Below are 24,673 nucleotides of genomic sequence, written 5' to 3' on the forward strand. Positions count from 1 at the left end.
CTTTCTAAAAAACACATTTGGAACATTTTTGTACAAAACAGAATTCAAAAGGTCAATTCCTTGTTGGAAACTTTTCCTTGTGATTTCCATTTCGTCAGAAGTCACGAAAACATCGCTGACCCCGCTTCCAGAGGGATAAATGTCTTTGATAATCCCCAGACCACCGAAGACTGGTTATGCGGACCTAGCTTTATTAGAGACAATCCCATCGATTTTTCTCTTCATCAAATTCCTCATTTTCAGGATGATCTTCCTGAATTAAGGAAGTTAGTTGTCTCAAACATAGCAACAAATCACGAACTCAACGACACCTTTGAAAATCTATTCGCTAAATCTTCTTCTTTTCGTAAAATTCAAAGAATTGTCGCTTATCTTTTTAGATTCATCAGTAATATTAAAAAGAAAATAAATAACTCTCCACGAGATACGGATATATTGACGCCACCCGAAATGGAGATCGCTGATCACGCGATCATCAGGTATATCCAAAGTATCTACTTTAAAAAAGAGATTCTTGAATTGAAAAATGCTAAACTCGTGACCAATAAAGCCATTCGTAAACTCAACCCCTTCCTACAACATAATGATGGGCTGATTCGTGTGGGAGGACGTCTCCGACACGCCCCCATATCGTATAATCAAAAACACCCCATTCTACTTCCTTCTAAATGTCGAGTTGTAGAACTAATCTTGACTCAAGCTCATCATAAGTTATTACATTCAGGCGCGCAAACAGTACTTTCGTATGTCAAAATGAAGTACTGGCCAATTGACGGATTAAGACAGATTAAACGCTTAATTCGTAAGTGTGTAAACTGTTTCCGATTCATGACACCCAATTCTGTTCAACAGATGGCAGATATGCATCCCGATCGTGTACTCCCCACTAGACCCTTCCAAGTCGTCTCAGTGGACTATGGGGGGTTCTTCTTAATTAAGTCCTCACATTTGAGGAAGGCACCGCTTTACAAAGCATACGTAGCCTATTTCATTTGCATGAGCACTAAATGTGTTCATATCGAACTCGTCACAGGATTAAGCGCAGAAGCCTATATTCTTACTCTGAAAAGGTTTATTGCCAGAAGATCCACGCCCAGTATTATTTGGAGCGACAATGCCACAAATTTCCATGGGGCAAAAAATGAAATGCGCGAATTCTATGATTTTTTCTTAAATCAAAATAATTCGGAACAGATTAAGGAATTCTGTACTCAAAACTCCATAACTTTCAAGATGGGTGTTCCCCGCAACCCCCATCAATTCGGCCTCCATGAGGTAGGAATAAAGAGTGTGAAGTATCACCTCTATCGAATTATAGGAAATTCCCACTTCACCTTTGAAGTGTTTAACACAGTATTATGCCAAATCGAGGCTATTCTAAATTCGAGACCCATCACTAGGATGTCGTCTGACGCCAATGACTTCGCTTTCCTATCTCCAGCTCACTTCTTAGTTCAAAGAAGTTTAACCGCGCCCCCTGAACCAAGTGTTTCAGAGATACCTGAAAATAGGTTGAATCTTTTTCAGCGTATTAGTAAAATTCAACAGCAATTTTGGAAATTGTGGAAAAAAGACTATCTTTGCCTCCTGCAGCAAAGAAATAAATGGACCGACCCTACTGACCCTGTCAAGATCGGGGATTTGGTTCTGTTGAAGGAGGATGGTACTCCTCCACTCTTATGGCCAACTGCCAGGGTAATAGATGTATTGCCTGGTAAGGATGGTCTAGTTCGTACTGTCAAGATTCACACTACTCACGGTGATTTTCTTCGTGGTATTACGAAAATCGCTGTGATTCCCCTGGAAGATTAAAATCTATCCCTAGGGGGAAAACTTATCGTTTTCCTCCATTTTATCGTTGTTACCCCTTGTGTATATAAACTCTAATTTCTTCAAACATTTCTTATCGTTGTGCACATCTTTGCCAATCCCCTCTCTTCGAGGTGATATAGGCCATCTCTCTCGCCTGTCGCCCCCGGCAATATGTACAATAAATATATTATACACGGCTCACTAAAATAATTAGTTACGCCCCTGTACTACTGATTACTTAAAATTCAAGTAGTATTTATGTAACCTTTCTGGAAACTCCAGGTTATTGTTGAGACTCGCATTTGAACCCCTCGCCGGGGCAGATCGTCAAAAGCTTCCTAACGAGAATCATCTCTAATCTATCGACGCTCCCGCTATTCGTAAAAAGGCCGCATTTTACCGGCTTTTTTTGCTATCGTTTTATACCGCTCAGATAATTCAATCTGCTCAGTATTATCGACGATGATTTATTTAGCGTATTAGTGAGTGCCTTACAAATGAACCAAATGGATTATGGAATTCAATCAGAGCTCTGATGTGACACGTCATCAAGGAATAAAACTGTAAGTACTCTACATGTATGTGAACATAACTTATTAGTCGTGATACTGTATGCATTTTGAACCATATACCTCTCGTAGCAAATATTCTTTGTGCCATTTATGCAGATAATACTTTAAATTACATATGAAAAATCGTTATCTACTCTTAACCAGCTTACCTATGGGAATATACTCTATAACCGTACAATAAGTATAGGTTACTATTGTTAAGGATACTTTACGTATTGCCTTAACAATCCCGTTTAAACCAAGTTTCACTTATTAAAGCTATGTCAATATTTTCGGTTATTAAAAAGTTAATAAGGCTGTTTTTGTTAGCAACAGCTGATCGAGCATTCCATTGTATTATTTTGAGTTTAGATTTGTTCGTCATTAGATGAGTTATTTTTTAAAATATTATCTAGAACATTATTAATACCTTTGGCTAACAAATTCATGTCAAGTGATTTTGCCTCTTCTAAACAATTAATATTTTGAATAAAACTTGAGAAAAGAAGTACTAAGGAATCTACTAACTTATTTTTATCATTGTCTGTATTAGGAAAACTTTCCTTATTTAAGGGAGGTAAAGGTTGAGACGGTCCAAATCTGAAAGGGATGAGATATGGTGTAGGATCTTCGGAAGTTGGAGATGATACTTTTCTTTTTTTATTTGCACTATACTCAGTGCTTGATGTACTACAGCTTGGTTGGCTAAAACTTTTGGGTTTCTGTAGGTGAGGCCTCAATGGCTTGAAATAAGGAGATGTACTAACTTCAGAGGAGTTAGTTAATTTTGGAAATTCTTTGTCTGAATTTGACAATATTTCAAATCTGTTATTAGAAATAAGACCAGAAAATGATGAGTCACTCAAATTTTTTGCCTCCAAATATGAGATTTTATGTTCAATCATGATATTTTTTATTTTTTTTTGATGTTCGAAAAAAGGACAGTTTTTAGAGATAGATATATGCTTATCAGTTTTACAGTGTATGCAATACTTTTTTGTTTCATCACATGTATGTATGTCATTTTTAATTTGTCCACATTGTATACAGTATTCCTGTGTACCTTTACACTGTCTAGAAATATGTCCATATTTGAGGCATTTATAACATTGCGTCACTTTACCCAACAATTTTTCCACTTGGAAAAATACATAATTTATCACAACATAGTTTGGCAAACAATTGCCTTCAAAAGTAATTATAACATTACGTCTAGGGACGTATTCTGTATTTCCATCCTTTTCTACTTTCCTGTGCATTCTTTTAATATCAATAATTGGTGAACTAGAGCTCATATATTTTTTCAAATAGTCAATATTATATTTGGTATCAACATCGCGTATCAGTCCTTTGATTTCCAAGAGGTGATTTGGAATGTACGCTTTTAAATTATCGTCCTTTAAGTGACTATTATTGACTAAATTGTTTGCATCCAAAATAGATTTGAGGATTACTTTAACACGGTTTCTTCTTATACTTTTAATTTGCTTAATATTATTAATCTTTAATTTTTGATGTAAAATATCTGCAACAACCATTGGATGCAAACGGGAAATATTCTGATCATTGGTCTTCTCAACATAAACACAACAATTTTGAAAGTCGTAACTATTACAATTAATATTAAAAAGTTTTACCTCCCTTGTAGCAGAAGAATTTGTGGTGATAGTTCCTGTATCCATGTCTTGATTACTATCACTAATAACTTCAGCAGTATTTAGTTCGCACACTGGCGTCTTTTTTATATTCTCCCCCATCTGGGGAGAATATTTTCACTTTTGTATCACTATTCTACAATATGTAAATGTTTTTACCCACGATGAAATTTAAATGTTTTAATTGTCACAAAAACTGCGAGCTGAATGTCAATATTTAGGTACGTTTAACCATGGCCAAATTTTAAACTGTTCACACAAAAGTTAAACACCGTGAAAAGAAGCCTAGGCTGTTTAACCCATAGGACTGAAACTTCTTATCAATGATAATTAAAACCACTATAAAATTAATTTAAGTTAAACTACTAAAAAATTAATTTTTTCTGGAGCTATTTTAGATGCAACCGTATTTGACGTTTATTAATGTCAAAAAAGTGTTAGAACAAGTTGAAAACTACAACTATCTTGGCACAATAATTAATCACACAAACTATTACTCCAAAGAAATCAAAGTTCGAATAGAGAAAGCAAGAACAAACTTCAATAAAATGAGAAAGGTACTTTGTGCAAGAGAACTGAAATAATTAGACTTGAGAGTTAGCCTGGCAATGGGTTATATTTTCTCGACTCTGCTTTACGGGATAGAAGCATGGTCAATTAACACGTCGACTACTAGAAAGTTGGAAGCATTTGAACTGTGGGTGAAGGTATCCTGAAGATAGCATGGACCGAGCACGTAACAAACAACGAAGTCATGAGAAGAGTTAACAAAAGAATGGAAATATTATAAACCATCAAGACACAAAAACTGCAATACCTTGAACAGTATACAAAGAAATTTGTTTAAAAATAGTAAAAGATAAAAATATTCATTTTTTACAAAAAATAAGTACATTTGCATGTCCTTAGAAAGGTTTTAAAGTACATTAGGACAATATTTAAAAATAAGTACTGTCCTACTTAAATAAGTAGGTACATATGGTCACCGTAATTATAGTGCAAGACCGTTTAACGGCAGTTTAAGTACAGCGTATATTTTATTCTATATTCGAAATCTTCTTAACTTCCCCATCACAAAAATATAAACGTTTGTTATGCTATGCTGGGTATTTACAAAGTTATAACCAATTTTATATGAAAATCGTAACAAGTTGAACTCACTGTATAAATAAAAATAAGCACAACAGCAGTGGTTTATTGGTGCAATATTTTTTCATCGATTGTCAAATTTTTAAGAATGGTTGACATTGTTAATTTTCTTTATATCGAATACAGGGTGTGTCAACACATATACAAGCACAAAATTAGCAATGTCAAACATTCTTAAAATTCTGACAATAAACAAAAAACTATGGCACTAATAAACTATTGCTGTTGTGCTTATTTTCATTTATATAGGGAGCTGAACTTTTATAGAAAATTGGTCATAACTTTATAAATATCCTGCATAACATAACAAACCTTTATATTTTTGTGATCTAATTTTGTAATGTGAAGCTCAAAGTTGGCTACATTTTTTGTTATTAACTTTTATTGCTATCTATTACTATAACGGATCGACTGAGCTTTATCACACTAATCAGTCACCCTGTATGTTATCACACAAATTTATTTCAGGTGCCAGCATTATACGAATGATGCAATCTACACTGGGTGAAAAAATATTTGAAGAACATATTAATTCATACTTAAATAAGTAGTAAGTAGACAATCGTTATTGTTCACCATTATCATGTTATCAGGGAAAACAAAGAGGTTACGCAATAATAGAAACCTCTATCAACAACTTAAAATTAAACTCCAAGACACAAGCATAAAGGCGGTAGATAATATTTTTGCCTAGGCTAAAAAACCTTAACAACAAAAGACATGCTGGAGATATTAAGAGCGTAGTCGCACAATCTCGGATCTAAGCCTTTACAGCAAAAACTAATCACACATTCCAGGTCACACACCGAAATATGATAATTTCAAACATTAGTTTAAGAAATAATGCATAATGGTAAATTAGAAGAATACTTAAAATGAACAATATTAATGGTCTATAAGAGAACAACTCAATGAAAACTGTGGGAAATAAATAGAAAACGTAGACGACCATTAACCAGACGCAGACGGTTCAATGATATCAGGAAAAAGCAGATAAAAAATAAATGAACACGATACAAAGCCGAGCCATAAGAAGAAGATAAGCAATGATAGACAAGAAAATAATTAAAAATGTATAAACATTTTCAATTTCGTTGCAACCTGAAACTGCAGCAGCATTATATTCTAGTTCAATCAGAGAGTGCAGGAAGAGTCTATACCGGTTTCGGGGCTTTCTTGCCCCATCATCAGTAAACACATATCCTCTTCTCTCCGATTAAACCAGGATACCTCGACGCGTGCCGTCCTGGATTTTAACGAACGAAATGGCTCGGGTGTCGTAGCGACATCTGCTAAGAAACGAAGTTCTCAATCTAGTAATACATAAACCGACAATCAATATCATTCTATATACTACCAGATTGACAACAGGTGGAAACATCTCTGGTTACAACCTCCGAGGCTGTTAAAAACTATAAGCCATGTAGATTCCAAGACGATCAGAAGATGAAAGAAGTTTAAATAATTCACTTCCCATCTGCTCAGCCTAAATGATCTAAAACTCCCCTCATATTCTGATGGTCTTGGCACCCGCATGGCTTATAATTTTTTAAAGCCTCGGAGGTTGTAACCAGAGAGGTTTCCACCTGTTATCAATCTGGTGGTATGTAGAACGACATTTATTGTCGGTTTATGTATTACTAGATTGAGAACTTAGTTTGTATTTTAACAGATGTCGCTACGACACTCGAGCCATGTTGTTCGTTGAAATCCAGGACGGGACGCGTTGAGGTATCCTGGTTCAATCAGAGAGAAGAGGATATGTGTCTACTGATGATGGTGTTATGTAGAACGATATTTATTGTCGGTTTATGTATTACTAGATTAAGAACTTAGTTTGAAGAAAATAATTAATTAAAAAGAAGAAAAAGAACACCTTAACGTTATTTTTATTAGATTGTTTTTCTAAAGTGTCCCTTAAAGAGTGGAAAAATTCAAAATTATAGGTATTTTAGTATTTTATGCATTTTATGGCCAAATTCTTACCTGTGACCGATACCTGTGAAGGATAATTTTAAATGGAACCTTATGGTAAGTTATATTTCATGTAAAAGGTATTGAAAATACCTATTTAATCATACTAATTTTGAACTGAAAGTAAGAAATATGATTCGGATTTGGAGTGGAGGCCATGTGCCATGTGCCTCCACTATTTCCTTAAACGTGTTTCGATTTTAAATGAATCTCATCAGAGCACCTCCATGGAAGCACCGAACTGGAATCAAATCTTTGACAGTACGTAACATTCCGGTAATTAATTAAACTAAATATTCAAGGTATTATAAATATAAAGGGTGAGTCTAAGAGTCTCACATTTATTAATTTGCTATTTTCTGTGCTTGTATGACCTTTGTAAAATGTTTGATTTAAGTGAAAATCAAGCCGATATTACATAACTTTGACACAACTCCTTTGCACAATTATCGAGTCATAACATTATATTTCCTCATTTAACAGTAATTTTTTTTTGGTTTAAAATATTGTTAAGGTAGTTCCGTAGATTGATCCTAGATAGAAAAAGTCCCTTGACGTGAAAAAAGAAGTAGTCACGTACAGGGATGTTCTAGATGTCATGGAATAACGCAGAACTGTTTGGTGACGTCCAAACAAATTTCTGAACGTCAGAAAATACATATTATGTGTTTGACATTTTGCAGTTCAGTTGTATTTTAGCATTTGAAGTTTACAGTAGTTATTAGTTTGTCAGTTTTGTAAAAGTATTGAATTTGTATTGGAGTTTGAATCAAGTTATTTAGAATAGAAGAAGTGTAACATTGGCGAGAGAGTTGGGCTGGAATTTAATTATTTCTGAATGCTCAATACGAGATCTACAGAATTCAGTAAGGAAATGGATACGTCAGGACCCCTGCATGGTTTATAAAAATGAAAGAAGATGAAGAGAAGCGTAGATAAGAAGAGAAAGAGGGAAAGGAGCAGCGTAGGGAGGTGACGAAGAAGCGTATACAAGAAGAGGAAAAGCGTAGGTCAGAAGTCGAAGAGATGCGTAGGCAAGAAGAGGAACAGAAGGAGGAGAGGCGTAGGCAAGAAGAGGAACAGAAGGAGGAGAGGCGTAGACAAGCAGAAATAGACACCATGAATAGTTTGTCTCAAATTCACGAAAATTTTCAGTTAGAGGTAAGTCTAATTACTGATAGAATAGATATATTGGAACAACAACAGAACTACTTGGGCAGTAAAATAGACCAACAAAAAATCATTTAGAGAATAAAATAGAACAGCAACAAACCTATTTAAAGCAGCAACTAAACGATTTGAAATATAGTTTAGAAAAACAAATAGTCGAGTTAGCAAACAAAATTAATACGTAAGCTTCTTTATCTCGTATTGTTTCAGTTACTAATATCGAATCCGAACAAACAGCCCTTCCATCTTTCATCGTCGATCCAGACACAATCAGAAGCAGCAAAATTTTAAAACCACCCACATTCGATGGCCAAAATACATGGGAAACTTATTGTTTTCAATTCGAAGCTGCAGCTAGAGCAAATGGCTGGAATGAAAACAAAATGGCAGCTTTCTTGGTGGTGTCGCTTCGGGGACAAGCAGCAACCGTTTTGCAATTTCTTCCACAGGGTGCACCCAGTTATACCTCTCTTGTACAAGCTTTAGAGGCAAGATATAGCCAGCAACATCTAAAACAGGTTTTCCAAAGTTAACTGAAAGTTAGATATCAAAAACGTAACGAAAGCCTGCAAGAATTTGAGGCCGATATTAAACAACTATTGCATTTGGCGTACCCTCAGGCACCTAGAGGTTTTCTGCACCTAGAGGTATACAGGCATTTATAGATGGACTACATGATATCGAAATGCAACAGGCTCTGATTAAAACACCACAACATGCTAAATGGAACATTAATCTTAGCTCAGGAGTTTGAAGTGGCGAAAAGCATTTCCAGATCTCCCCCAAAATTAAAACAAATAAGATTTCGAGAACATGACGAAGTCACTACTGCAGATAATGTCCCACCTATTTTATCTCAGATGTTAAGCATACTGCAAAATCTTCAACAAAAATTTCAAAATCAAAACAGAAGATTGGAAAAGAATCTTTGTAAAAGGTATAATTTTTTTTATTAAAAATCCCTTTAAGGGCTACATCACAGAACGTTTTCGATTTTATAGAAAATCATCATCAGTGTTAAAACTTAAAAGTAAGTATAACCGTTTTAATGAATGCAAAGTTAATATATAAATTTTGACTAACGTTAAAGCAAGTTAGTTATACTTACAGGTTGGATGCCAGCTGAGCCACCGAAGAAATATTAGGATAAAACCCTTTAAATATTATATAGTTGCATTAAAAGTGCATACTTAAAACTCCTTAGGATGGATACATATTGAACAGAATAATGCCCTTAGGTAAGGTATTGACCTTTCCAACACGTGGGATGTAAATTGAGTTGTTTACATTACAATGATTTAATGGCAACTAAATACAAATTGTGTGATGTTTCTGAAAGGTGGTGTCAAAACCAAACCGACAATGTGACGTTGAGGTTACCCAGTATCACTACAGCCAACTAATTGTAATAAAAGATTTTTAAAAAATTATAACAGTAAAAACAAACATCAACAAAGGTGTGGCTATAATTACATTTACCTTAACTAACTATGTAAGATGTGGAGTATAAAGTATAAAATTATTTTATAGTGACAGTTGGAGTAAATTAAGCATCAGCCAAAATGTATGCAAACATCTATACTTTATTCAAAAAGAAGTTGAATTAATTAGCGAATAATGGATCCACTTATATTAAAGAACATCTGGGACCAAATAATTATGTGAAACATTTGCTAAGATGTTTTATTTTTATGAATTAGTTGATGATTGTGGTTCGTATTGTTCGATTGGTTATAAATAGAGTTATGTCACCTTCAATTCCCATTTCTTAAATTGATGGAAATGTGTGATACATATTTTTGAATTAGACATTATTTTATAAAAAGGAAAGATGTATCTAATCAGATTATTTTGATTGTGAGAGGGAAATGAACAGAAGATGTTTTAATTGCAGAAGAATGGGCCATTTACAAAATAATTGCAGAAGCCGATCCCAGTCAAGGAAAGAAGAACCAAATAATGAAATCAGAAAGTCGCCTAGATCCACATCCAGAAGCCCGTCACATAGCCTTACTAGAAATACTAGTAGAGCTAGTACCTATCTAAGAAGTCGATCTCCCACAACTGACCACAGATAGCCAAACAATAGACAGGGAAACGAATAAAAGTCGACACTAAGGGGCGTCGGCTGTATCTAATAAAAGCCCAAAATTCGCAGTTATACTTTAAACAAAAATGAACAGAATTTATTACTTAAAGGCTACGTTGACAATCAAAAATGCACCTTTCTTATTGATACCGGTGCAGCAAGATCTTTTATTCGCAAATGACTTCCGAAGAGAAAACTACAGCCAACTTAAACAAACTTAGTTCTTGAAACAGCTTCAGGTCAAACTATTTCAATTCATGGAGAAGTAACGGCAACCATACAGATTGGTAATACCTTGATAAAACACCTATTTCTTGTAGCCAATATTAAAGATGAATGTATTCTTGGGATGGATATTATACAGAATAAATTTATCATAGATCCCCAAAATAAAATCTTGCTTATTGAGGATGAAGAAGTTGTCCTAAATACCGAAGGATCGATACCTCAATTAAGAGTGGTAGTTAGTGAGGATACAGAAATTTCTCAAAATTCTGAAAGTATCGTCCTGGAAAGACTGAGTCAAAAACCTGAAGATCTACATTTCGGCGTTGTGGAAAGCGAGGAATTTGTTCATGACGGAATCTTGATAGAGAGGTGCCTCGTTAATGTAGATGAGATGATTCCAGTAGTAAGGGGTGCTAATTTGTCCAAAAAGCCTTTTAATTTGCCGAAAGAACAACAAATAGCATAATGTACGCCAGTAGAAAAAATAACCAAGTGTAAAACTATTTGAAAAAGAATACAGCTTCAAGTTACCCAATGGACTCTATCCTCATGAAACAACTAACTTTATTAATGAGAACTACGACATTTTTGAATCCGAGAAATCTACAGGGCGTACTAGTCTAGTTCAACACAGATTTTATACTGGAGATGCAAGACCAATCCGTCAAGCCCCACGGAGATTACCGTTTACTAGACAAAAAGAAGTTGAAAACATAATACAAGGCATGATAAATGCCGATATCATCGAAGAAGCTTCGGCCCTCTGGTGTTCACCAGTAGTCCTAGTAACTAAGAAGGACGGATCTACTCACTTTTGTGTAAACTACGGAAGATTAAACCAGGTTACACAAAAAGACAGTTATCCTTTGCCACGAATAGATGATGCACGGAACACTTTATCAGGTGCTAAATGGATTTCAACCCTAGACTTAAAAAGCGGCTACTGGCAAGTAGAGGTACATTCTGATGATCGAGAAAACCAGCTTTTTCAACTGGCCGTGGTCTCTTCAGGTTTCAGGTTCTACCATTTGGTCTTTGTAATGCTCCAGCTACGTCTGAACGTCTAAGAGGACTTACTTGGAAAACATGCCTAGTATATCTTGATGATATAATGATTATGTCCAAAACCTTTGATGAGCATCTGAAAAACTTAAGCGAGGTATTTGGCAGATTGCGAAATGCCAATTTAAAGCTCAATTATCAGAAATGTTCACTATTTCAAAGAGAATAGTACTATCTAGGACATATCGTTTCAGCAGATTAAATTAAAACTGATCTAGAGAAGATTTCAGGAAATAAAAAAAAAATTAGAAGTTTTCTTGGAATCTGTTAATATTACCGGAAATGTATTAAAGATTTTGGCGGCATCGCTAAGCCTCTTTATCGACTAACTGAAAACAACATTGAATTTGACTGGACAACGGATTGTCAAAATGCCTTCGTAGATTTAAAAAACCGACTTACAACAGCACTTATCATAACCTACCCACAAGAAAATGGCGAATTTCTTCTGGATTGTGACGCATCTCAGCATGGTATTGGCGCCATATTATCACAAGAACAGGAAGGTGAAGAAAAAGTTATTGCATATTTTAGTAAAACAATAGAAAAGGCTGAAACTAATTACATATTGTGTTACCAGAAAAGAACTCCTAGCTATCATAAAAGCCCTAGAACATTTTCATACCTTTCTTTATAACAGAAAGTTTACAATCAGAACTGACCACAGCGTTTTGCAGTGGCTTATGAATTTTAAAAAGTCAGAAGGACAAGTGGCTCGATGGATAGAGGGACTCCAACAATATAACTTCGAAATTGTATATCGAAAATGGCGCCTCCATAACGATGCTGATATTCTTTCTAGGCGACCATGTTTGGAACGACAATGCCAGTACTGTAAGAGACTTGAAGAAAAAGAGAGTGTAACCGAAGAAGTAAGTCTCTGCATAACCACGGTTGAACAGGAAGAAGATAATAATCAGACTTCCCTGGAAAGTATTAAGACGAGACAAAAGAAAGATAATGACTTAAGAGTCATATAAGAATGGGTTAAAAATGGAGTAAGACCTATTTGGCAGGAAATATCCAAATACAGTGGAACTATAAAGGCGTACTGGGCTCAAATATGGTCTATTATATCTATCGAATGGTCTGTTATATCGGAAGTGGGAAAGTCTCGATGGAGTACGTTTAGTTCAACAAGTGGTACTACCAAAATGACACATTAAAAGTGTGTTACAAGAACTTCATAGCAGCCTGTCTGGAGGACATTTTGGAGTAAAAAGAACACTGGCCAGAGTTCTAGGCAGATTTTATTGGATAAATTGTCGCCGAGATGTAGAAGATTGGTGTAAGAAATGCGATTTATGTAATGGTAGAAAAGGCCCTAGAACAAGAAGTCGTGGTAAAATGGCACAATATCTTTCCGGAGAGCCTTTTAAACGACTTGCAGTTGATATTTTCGGTCCACTTCCAACGATATAGAGAAGTAATAAGTACTTAATGGTTGCAATGGATTATTTTTCAAAATGGCCTGAAATTGCACCCCTTCCTAATCAAGAAGTGACTACAATAGCCGAAGCATTCACAACACACGTCATATCAAGAAATGGAGTTCCTTTAGAGTTGCATTCTGATCAAGGACGAAATTTTGAATCAGAATTATGACAAGAATTAATGAAAATCTTGGGTATTAAGAAAACTCGCACTACGCCTCTCCATCCACAATCAGACGGAATGATCGAAAGACACAATAGAACTATTTATCAATATCTTTCCATGTTTGTTGCTGATAATCAAAAAGATTGGGATACTTTAATTCCTCTATTTGTATTAGCCTACAGAAGTTCTGAACATGAAGCAACCAGTTATTCTCCATCCATGATGATCACCGGTAGAGAAATCAAGCTTCCTCAAGAACTTATTTTTGGAATATTGTCTCCCTGCGAAGAAGAACGTTCATCCCTCACGTACATCGAACATTTAAGAGAAAAATTAGCAAAGGTTTTACGAATTTGCCCGTAAAAGTTTGAAGTTTCAAAGTGATAAACCCAAGTCAAGGCTCGATATGCATGCCATGGGACAAAATTCGAAAGAAGTGACCCAGTATGGTTATACAATCCCACACGTAAGAAAGGACTTTGTCCGAAACTTCAGCGAAACTGGGAAGGCCCGTACACCGTCCTGCAGAAGATAAACGATATTATCCACCGCCTCGAGTTTTCAGCTAGAAATAAATCCAAGGTAGTTCTGGAACTGATCCACCCTGTTGGCTTCAATCAGACCCTGTGAGATCAGTTATTCGAGGCGAATAACTATAAAGGAGGGAGCAGTGTTACGGCAGTTCCGTAGATTAATCCTACATAGAAAAAATCCCTTGACGTGAAAGAAGAAGTAATCACGTACAGGAATATTCTAGATGTTATGGAATAACCTAGAACTGTCTGGTGACGTCTAGAATGTCAAAAAATCTATTAAAACCTAAATATGTATGTCTCTGAGATTTTGCAGTTCAGATTTAGTGCAGTCACTGAAGGTGGATATGTGCTATTACCTCCGATTTCGTTGAACCTCCATCGATTTGCATGAAAATTGGTGAGTGGTTAGAGGATATCTCAAGGAACAAAGGTGATATGGTGTCAACTTGCGCTTTTACCCTGGGGGTGGATGACACGCCTCCTCGGGGGTGAAAATTATTTTATTAAAAATAACCCCACATTTCGATAGAGGGACAAATTATAAGCAAAATTTGTATAATATATTTATTAAAATAAATCAAAACTTTTTGAGTTATTAAAGATCAAAGATTTTAATTTTTCTTGAGAAAAATGTATGTTTTTAACCGATTTTTCATAAATAACTCAAAACCTATAAGTTTTTGCAAAAAAGTTATTTTTATCAAAATTGAGGCTAATAAAAAATCAAATAAATAAACTCCTTACTAGAAAAACCTTTCAATGTTAATTAAAAGTGAGTTATAGGTAATTGAATGTATATTTCTTTCGTCGAGTACCCAAATCTAAGTATCCAAGCTTAAATACCGGGGAAATGGTGCATTTTATAACATAAACTTATAAAAGATTTGTCAAAGTTCATAGAAATATCTATCAAATAAGTCCTCGAACAAGTTGATAGCATTAAAATTTATGCACCAAAAATGTTTCAAAACGTATCTTTTAAAAATTTTTCCAAAAAATGTTATTGTTCTTTTGTAAATAACTCCGTTAATTTTTAAGATATAAGGTTCACCTAAAAACTAATTAAAAGTTGATTCTAAGAGCTATTAAAAAACGTCAAACTAGTCTTTTAAACTTCTAACTTTTTTAAAAATAAAATGTTAAATGGCCGCGTTACATGGTTCTCGCAGCAAAATTGAAATATTAAACGTTTCTATCTCGGCTATTTTTTACTCTACGGAAATAGTAAAATGGATAAAGTATTTGGAACAGAAAAAACTAAAATTTAGCTATATATGTTTTTTACGTATATTGAGTATTTTTGGAGTTATTATCGAAAGAAAATGAAAAGTACGATAACTTTAGAAATTCTCATTTTTATAAATTATATCCTTTTTTTCAAAAATATGCATTCTAAACCGGTCAAAATTGTTGAAATCATTAATTATGTTAACCTAAAGAAATACTTGTGAGGATTACTACAAATTTTAATTTTTGTGGAAATGGCGTATGTTTTATTTTTCATTTTTCCTAAAAAAATCGAAAGGGCTCTATTATTTTCATCATAACTTGCTTAATTTTGATGCTATTCTACTGTATAGTGCTTCACAAGTAAATTATATAAAATGCATCGTTTTCCCGTTATGTAAGCTTGAATACTTAGATTTGAGCACTCGTCGAAAAAAATATATATTCAATTACCCATAACTCACTTTGAAATAACATTAGCTTAGCTCTTTAAGTGTATTAAATTTTTTATTATCTTTAATTTTGGTAATATTAGCTTTTTTACAAAAGGTTATAGTTTTTGAGTAATACGTGAAAAACAGCTTTAAAACATGCATTTTTTTTTAAGAAAAAATAAAATCTTTGATATTTAATAATTCAAAAAGTATTGATTTATCTTAATAACTTTATATAAAAAATTTTGCTTAGAAGTTGCCCCTTTATCGATTTTTGGTATTACTCTTAATAAAAAAAATTTCACCCCCAAGAAGGGGTGGCATCCACCCCCAGGGTAAAATCGCAATTTGGCATTATGTCGCCTTTGTTCCTTGAAGTATTTTCTAACCACTCACCAATTTTCATGAAATCGATGAAGGTTCAACTAAATCGGAGGTGAAAACCTTCAGTGACTCCACTAATTTATTTTAGCATTTGAAGTTTAGAGTTATTAGTTTGTCAGTTATGTAAAAGTATTGAATTTGTATTGGAGTTTGAATAAAGTTATTTAGAAGAAATGTAACAATATGTTTCTAATACTTTCCATTAGAGCAATTCCTTTTTATGCCAGTCTTTGATATTTTTGTAAATAAGAGTTTTGAATTAATCTTTTTGTATGATTATACAAATTGTATGTTTTAGTAAATTTAATTACACTAATCCCACTAATTTACTGGAAGCTATGGAGTTGGTAAATAAAATGGAAAAATGGTTATATATGCCTGGATATCCATTGGTTACTGCACGTTTGTCTAATAACGGAAAATCAGTTAGTTTGTCCCAGGTTAGTACAAATTAGCTCTTAACGGGTATAAACTGTCTTACTGTTATCTCATACATATTTTTTTTATCAACGATGGAAGAGATGACACATGAGAGTATGAAAACGAATACATTTGCTTCTGCTACTTTTAAATGAAAATAGCAGTTAAAAATAGCTGCTACTTTAATAGCAATTGCTTTTTTAGCATTATTCAACGATGTATGATGATATAAGAAAAGCAATCATATTTGTTTGTTTTAAAAAGTATTTTTTCTACAAGCGTGCAAAAATGTCTACTTTCGCGCACGCATTTTAGTTTAGAAAGTTTCACTTTTCCGCACGCATGTTACTTTTCCGCACGCGTGTTACTTTTCCGCACGCGGTTTTTACTTTTCCGCACGCGTGTTAATTTAGATATGTTAATATGGCCTTAAAGTAATTATAATACATGCAATAAACTAATATTTAAATATTATTTACTAATTTATTTCAAATATATCTTATTGTGTTCCTGTTTTATTGAAATTAACGCGACAATTCGATGAAATAAAATTATTTTGACATAATATTCGAAAGTCAAATCGGTCGACAATAACAGTCGTTTTGAATCATCGTCATGGAAACCAAGATCGTCGTCATGCTAACTAATTATATTGAAAGTTTGGTTTTGACAACCTTGTCAAAGAATTAATTTGTGTATGTATTTTCATTTTAATTAAATTAATTGATTAAGATTTGGTAATTTTTTAAAGACTCTTAGAAAAAATATTGTTCCTAACTCTTGCAGAAAGTCTCTTTTCCGCACTCTACTGCTTGCCGAACTCCCGCTTCGCGTCGTTCGGCAAACTGCAGTCGCGTGCGGAAAAGAATGACTTTCTGAACTTGTTAGAAAAATAACTATTATTTACTCTATCTCATTATTATGTATAATGGTGGGGGAGCCCAAGCGAGGATTTTTGCAGTTACTCGAGCGCGTCAGATTATTACATGGGGAGAAACCTTGTGCCCTGAAAATGTACCTCTACCATATATTGGCTTTTAATGCAGGGGAGTTCGTTAAGGGGGTGCCGAAAAAAAAATCTATCCTTAGAAAAACTCGAAATCGTCAGATTAAGTTAGGTACATGCAAAACAGTGTATATTTAAAAAATCTGACGATTTGGACGTGGGAAAACTGAAACATATACTTGTGAAAACTGTCATTATAGATAACAGTGCGTGAAGGATTTAAAGTGTGCGTGAAGTAACAATGTATTTTAAATGGGATTTACTTTTTCGCACTGTTTTTTGGCACACTCATATAATCAAATATCCTTAACTTTAATAAGTTTCGAAAGACTAATAAGTTTCGAAACCGGTAGAGGTGCTTGCTGCACTCTCTGATTGGACTAGAATATGATGCGGCTGTATTTTTGTTTTGCAACGAAATTGAAAATGGTTATTAATTTTTGATTTACATGTTTATTCTGATAGGAGTACGAAGGGAACCATTTTCGTTGGAACTTTACCCCGCAGGCAGATGGGACGTGAATTATAAATTATGAAATTCCCTCATCTTCCTTAGTCTCAGCATCCGTTATGGCTTGCAAATTGTACAAGCCTGGGAGGTGTAACCAGAGAAGGTTCCCATTGTTTTCAGTCTGGTGGGATGTAGTTTATTATATTGGTAGACATTATGTTGTTTTATATGCCATTGGATTGAAAACTTAGTCAAAAAAAGTTATAATGAGAAATTTAAAAATAATCGTAAAATAACATATCAAAAATCATTAAAAGTATAAAATTTTGAAAAACCATATCTTACTTAAAAGTAGCCACACATCCTTCTAGAATAGACCATTTTAAAGATAATTAACTTTTCTTCCTAATACATGTAACTAGAATATACCTAAAGCTGCGTAGAAAAAAGTTACAGAACAATATTTGCGAAGTAACAAGGAAAGCGTCCCAAAATCGCTGCGAGTCGCGAACTTTCAAAAATCATATTTTGGAAACTTTAAATCATAGGTACTTCTATCAAACGTCAGTTTAAAGAGAAAGGATGAAAATTTTTCTTTGAAGCAATGCCTATACCTAAATCCCCATGGAAAAAAGTTATGGGACAAAAACAAAATTGCTATCTTTCGTGTTTTTTTCTTGCATTTCTTTTGAATATCTTTTTGTAAAAAAAAAATTTTTGAGAGACGAAGTAATTTTCAATCCTAATAGTAAATTATTAATATTGAAAATATTAAAAATATTACTAAAATATTTTTAAATTGAAAACTTATTGGTACACTTTCCTGGTGACACCTCCAAGAATTCTACAATTTGCAAGTCAAATGGATGCTGCAGTGAAGACGAGAGGGAAGGAATTCTACACTATGCAATTCATATCCCCCATCTGCAGCTGGTAAAATTCCAACGGAAAAATGCACCTAGTTACTCTACGGAGTAATACGACTACAAAATAAAAATGTATACTATTTTTATTCAGTTGCAATGCGAAGGCAAAACAATCAGGCAAAACAGGATCGAAAACTTCTTCGTCTTTTAATGCCAGATGGCGCTAGCCACCTACTATCATCACTTCAGTTGCAATGGGTGGGAAAAGCTCTCGATACGAATCAGTTAAAATATAGAGAACAGTGCCTACGTTCCTTCCGATGAAGGCTCCAATAAGAGCCGAAAATCGCGGTTCAAGGGACTGGACTGCACTCCGTATTCTAACTGAAAAGTAAGATTGTTTTGCCTTCGCATTGCAACTGAATAAAAATGGTATACATTTTTATTTTATAGTCGTATTACTCCGTAGAGTAACTAGGTGCATTTTTCCGTTGGAATTTTACCAGCTGCAGACGGGGGATGTGAATTGCATAGTGTATAATTCCTTCCCTCTCGTCTTCACTGCAGCATCCATTTGACTTGCAAATTGTAGAAGTCTTGGATGTGTCACCAGGAAAGTGTACCAATAAGTTTTCAATTTAAAAATCTTTTAGTAATATTTTTAATATTTTCAATATTAATAATTTACTATTAGGATTGAACACTACTTCGTCTTTCAATGCCAGATGGCGCTAGCCACCTACTATCATCACTTCAGTTGCAATGGGTGGGAAAACCTCTCGATACGAATCAGTTAAAATATGGAGAACAGTGCCTACGTTCCTTCCGATGAAGGCTCCAATAAGAGCCGAAAATCGCGGTTCAAGGGACTGGACTGCACTCCGTATTCTAATTGAAAAGTAAGATTGTTTTGCCTTCGCATTACAACTGAATAAAAATGGTATACATTTTTATTTTATAGTCGTATTACTCCGTAGAGTAACTAGGTGCATTTTTCCGTTGGAATTTTACCAGCTGCAGACGGGGGATGTGAATTGCATAGTGTAGAATTCCTTCCCTCTCGTCTTCACTGCAGCATCCATTTGACTTGCAAATTGTAGAAGTCTTGGAGGTGTCACCAGGAAAGTGTACCAATAAGATTTCAGTTTAAAAATCATTTAGTAATATTTTTAATATTTTCAATATTAATAATTTACTATTAGGATTGAAAACTACTTCGTCTTTCAATGCCAGATGGCGCTAGCCACCTACTATCATCACTTCAGTTGCAATGGGTGGGAAAACCTCTCGATACGAGTTAAAATATGGAGAACAGTGCCTACGTTCCTTCCGATGAAGGCTCCAATAAGAGCCGAAAATCGCGGTTCAAGGGACTGGACTGCATTCCGTATTCTAATTGAAAAGTAAGATTGTTTTGCCTTCCCATTGCAACTGAATAAAAATGGTATACATTTTTATTTTAAAAATTTTTGACTTTAAAATGTGATATTTCGATAGTAAATTTAACCTGGAACAATTTTTCTGTAGACCTGTTTGCACCAAAAGTGCATAGAACTCACCCCTATTCGCCCTGTGCCTAGGGACTAATTCACCCCTTTCTCAAAACACACCCCTTTAAATGGTAGCACTCCGCGGTTTTTCCCTATTTAGAGGTCCATTGACTATATGAGACAATAAAACTCCGTTAACGTCGTAGTTACTTTCTAAAATACATAATCAATAGCCTATGAGTAATTTATCTATTTTTTTCTTTTAATTTCAGGAGCCCTTCTTTTTATTAAAAGATGATCAAGAATCTGCTACAGTTTGGAACATACCTATAACCTATGTAACTCGAAATGAAGATTCGAATAGTAAGGAAATCACTTGGTTAAAACCAAATACCAACCTCGAAATTCATATCGAACTTGACCATTGGATCATTTTAAATCTAAATCAAGCAGGTATCTACTTTTTTATACTTGATCAGAACAAGTGAATTGAGTGAACATGAAATTGAATAAAGCTTTTTATGCTATATCTAGAATTAAAAACACACTACCCATCTCGGCATTAATGCACGTTTATTATAGCCTTGCTTACAGCCACATGTGCTATAATGTAATTTTGTGGGGGAACTCAGTAGATAGTGACAAAGTGTTCATTACCTAAAAAAAATATTAGTAAAATTTTTAATTTGGATTATCAACAATCGTGTAAACCAATTTTTATTAAAAAACACAAGATCCTTTGTAAAAAGTATATTTAAAAGACCCCAATAAGGGTTACATCACAAAACAAAACGTATTCGGATTATTAGGTAATCCATCATCAGTGTTAAGCCAATAGCATGCATGCGTGAGCCACCAAAAAGTTATGGTTAAGAACCCTTTAAAAGTTTCAAGATCTTAACTGATACTAAATATTGTTAATAAAACAGAAGGATGTTGCAAATATTCCTGAATATAACCCAGGGCAACACAGGACTCTAACCCACGTGGATGTGATATGCAAGGAATGAACCTCACATATTGAAAATTGAGTGTCAACTGAGTTACAGTCAATTGTTTCGAGCTTCTGTCATGTGTCACATAATATTAATATATCTACGTCATACGTTATTGGTATATACAATAATACAAATTCAAGACGTATGGCGTAGATATATTAATATTATGTGACACATGTTAGAAGCTCGAAACAAATGACAATCGATGAAAAGCCCTATTCTTTCATGTTTCCGACTGTATACGCTATGAGCTCGTAGGTAGAGGGGATAATTAAAAATTCGCGAGTGCCAGTACTGAGAAGTCTGTAAGCTTTTACTGGAAATTTGACATAAACGTCAAAGTGATTAATTTAAAACATTGAAATTAAAAACATGAATAGGAAATAATATTAGTTGGTCAAAGCTGTGGTGTATATTTTTACCTTAAATATACTTACGTTTTAAATACTGAATTTAAGTTTTTTTAATATTTCGTAATATGTAATTATGAATTAATCTAAGCGCCATCTACACGATAATTGTGAAAGTATCCGAAGTAAGAAATTAATATTTCATTAATAGAACGTTAAAATGATTAGCAAAATCTTTAAAAAATCGATTACAATTTAATTACTCTTTTGCGTTGTAAATATTAAGCGATAGCAATTAAATAATAAATTTAAAAATTACCGGTGAAAGTTGCATTAGTAATCCGCTAGGAGCGACACCAGCGAAGCTCAGAGCGTATATTCCCTGTGCGTGACCAGCTTTAAACTCATAACGTAGTACATAGCTTATGTCGCATATGGCGTGAAAAATAATCAAATATTTTCATTCAACTAGCCAACGCAATGAAATTAATTAACATTATCATTTTTTTTAATAGGTTACTATAGAGTTAATTACGATGACGTTTTGTGGACTAGAATCATTAATACATTACATGGACAAGATAAAAACAAAATACCTGTGTTAAATAGAGCACAACTCATCGACGACATATTTTCTCTAGCTAGAGCTGGCAAAGTCGATTATAAGAAGGCTTTTGAACTACTGGATTATCTTAAGTATGAAACTGAGTATTATCCTTGGGCCTCAGCTTTAAGAACAACATCGCACATACTAGAACACGTTAATGATAAAACAAAAGTGCTACTAAAGGTAGGAGATTATTATTTGAGTAGCCTTAACTTCACTTTTAGGTTAAACATGTGGCGACACGCTTTAATTACTATTTTTGCTAATTTTAATTTTTAATAACTTTTCTCAAAACGAAATAATATGGGACATATAAAATTCTAATTTAATATACAAACCAGATGTTAAGAAGGGCACGGTTTTACGAAACGAAATGTATCCCTAACCATATGTTTTTTGTGTGTTCAGTTTAACAAACTGAATTCTCCATAAATTAATTACCTTATCAGTCGTTATGTCAATAACTCACTTTGGAGATACATTCGAAGACGTTTCTTAAAACTACAGAAATGTTTCAATTTCTAAACGCCAGATCTAAATAATTTATCGCCTTTCTGGCCAGATGGTAGAAACACAAACATATTAGCGTTTGTGGTTTTTTCAGTCGATTCACAACATCCCGTCGGGAGTCACACCCCAGCGGATGTCGGGATAGGTCAACAACACACCCTTACGAGATATAAGCAAAACACGTCTTTTTACCGATTAAAATAAATATGTTATTGAAAGTTTGTTGTGTTTACATTTATTTTAATTTTAGTTAATCGTTCCCAAACCATTCGGAACATTGGTGACCCCGACGTGATGAGTTATTCCTCTCTTTTGTCGTTTTCCTATTACTGTCTTGTGATGTCCTCTACCCTTAACAAATTTTTTCCATTGATCTCTATCTTCAGCTACTCTAAAAGTTTCGCAAAATCAGTTTGCGGAAATATGAATTTGATCGGACTCTCTGGTTGGTTACCGTCCTCTTAGTCTTCTGCCCGGAACATTTGCAGAAACAATTAATCTTTTTAAATTATCGTCACATCTGATAACCACGTAACCAAAGAATTAAAATTTCCTGTATACATGTTGTGGACAGCCTTTTTTAATGTCAAGTTGGTTAAGAATGAAAACGTTTGTTGGAGATGTCTGTCCGAGAGCTGTCCAAGCTATGCGCATGCGCATCATTCTTCTCCACTATCACATTTCCAATATCTAATAAACCATCAATTTTTTTGACGTTCTTGTACGGTAAGACTCCAAATTTCTGCCCCGTATAGAAAAATTAAGAATACAATAATTGCATTCACTAGTCTCATCTTGATATTTTGGTATAAGTTAAAAGTGTAAATGTAAAGACTGAAATAGTTTTGTACACACTTATGACAACAGGTAAAAGGGGGAGAAGTGTACTTTTTAAGTGTGTAAAATTAATAATTCTTAGCTGAGCGCTTTCGGCTTATAAAGCCATCTTCGGAGCTATGCTACAATAAAAGATCTCTAATGAATAATTGATCTTATAATTCAAAGTTTAACTTACGTCAAGTAAGTTATAAGGACTAACAAATAAATAAATGTGTGAGTATAACATGTAACCTTAAAAACTTAAAAAATAATAAACACATTGAATTCTGGGAGTTAGGGAGGCAGTGGCGTAGCGTGAGTGTCCGCTGCCCGGGACGAAAGACAATCTTGCCGCCCTCTTATTTAGATATTTTAATTTAATGCATAGGTACTATACATTACATACATTAATTTATAGAGAACTTTTCGGCGAGAACAGTCATCATTATTTTGCATTATACAGATTAGATTTTAAATAAAAAAGTTTATTAAGTTTTACAATCACGTTTATTAATACAAAAATTCTCTTACTTTAACCAATTAGATACTTTTATAATACTTAGGTACCTATCACTTAAGATTAGGTACACCTTGACGATCAACAAGATAGAATAAGATCAATTTTTAATTAGAACTAGAACGATACTATAAGGTTAAATTTTTATTATTATTGAAAAGTAATATGAGTATTTGTTAGAATTAAAAAACAAAATTTCCGTCTTTAATTAAAAATTTATACTTCTACTTTTTTAAGAACAAAGTCTTTTATTGCACCGTCAATGTCTATCTCCTCACACACCTCTCGCTCAATAGACAAACTAGCCAAATTAGCTAGTCTTAGGGTACTCATTGTCGATCTTAAATAATTTTTAATCAATTTCAATTTTGAAAAACTTCTCTCACAGATGGCATTTCTTATAGCAACTGTGAAAAATATTCGGAACATTATTAGAATATTGGGCAGAGTATCTTCCAGCTTTTAGACAAGGTGGAAACGGCGGGTTCGTTAGAAAAAATATTCCCATGAGATTTTTTTGCAAAATCACATTCGTGAGACATCCCAGAATAAGGTTCAAGAAGTCGCCCACGTGAAAAGCGGTCCAAATTATTTTTAACATTTTTTTTAATCAAATTGCAAAAATTAATATTTTTGGCCCTTAAAAATTTTTGTTAGGATTTTTGGACCATTCTGGACAAAAAGTTCTGTTGTAATTTTTCTCTAAAGTTGATCGTTTTCGAGTTATAAACAATTTAAAATTGAAAAAAACACAAAATGGCGATTTTCA

General features: G+C 33.9%; 1 protein-coding gene across 3 annotated transcripts in view; it reads left to right on the top strand.

The window, feature by feature from the left end:
- Positions 1 to 24,673, top strand: part of LOC114336027 (aminopeptidase N) — a 92,055-nt gene that overhangs the window by 42,504 nt on the left and 24,878 nt on the right. For all 3 annotated transcript variants that reach the window (XM_050651477.1, XM_050651438.1, XM_050651512.1), the window contains exons 7-10: positions 5,636 to 5,717; positions 16,169 to 16,310; positions 20,376 to 20,556; positions 21,967 to 22,241. In XM_050651477.1, coding sequence (XP_050507434.1) covers positions 5,636 to 5,717; positions 16,169 to 16,310; positions 20,376 to 20,556; positions 21,967 to 22,241 — 680 coding nt within the window. The remainder of the gene's footprint in view (positions 1 to 5,635; positions 5,718 to 16,168; positions 16,311 to 20,375; positions 20,557 to 21,966; positions 22,242 to 24,673) is intronic.

This window comes from Diabrotica virgifera, chromosome 1, assembly GCF_917563875.1.
Source record: "Diabrotica virgifera virgifera chromosome 1, PGI_DIABVI_V3a".
Classification (NCBI taxonomy): Eukaryota; Metazoa; Arthropoda; class Insecta; order Coleoptera; family Chrysomelidae; genus Diabrotica; species Diabrotica virgifera.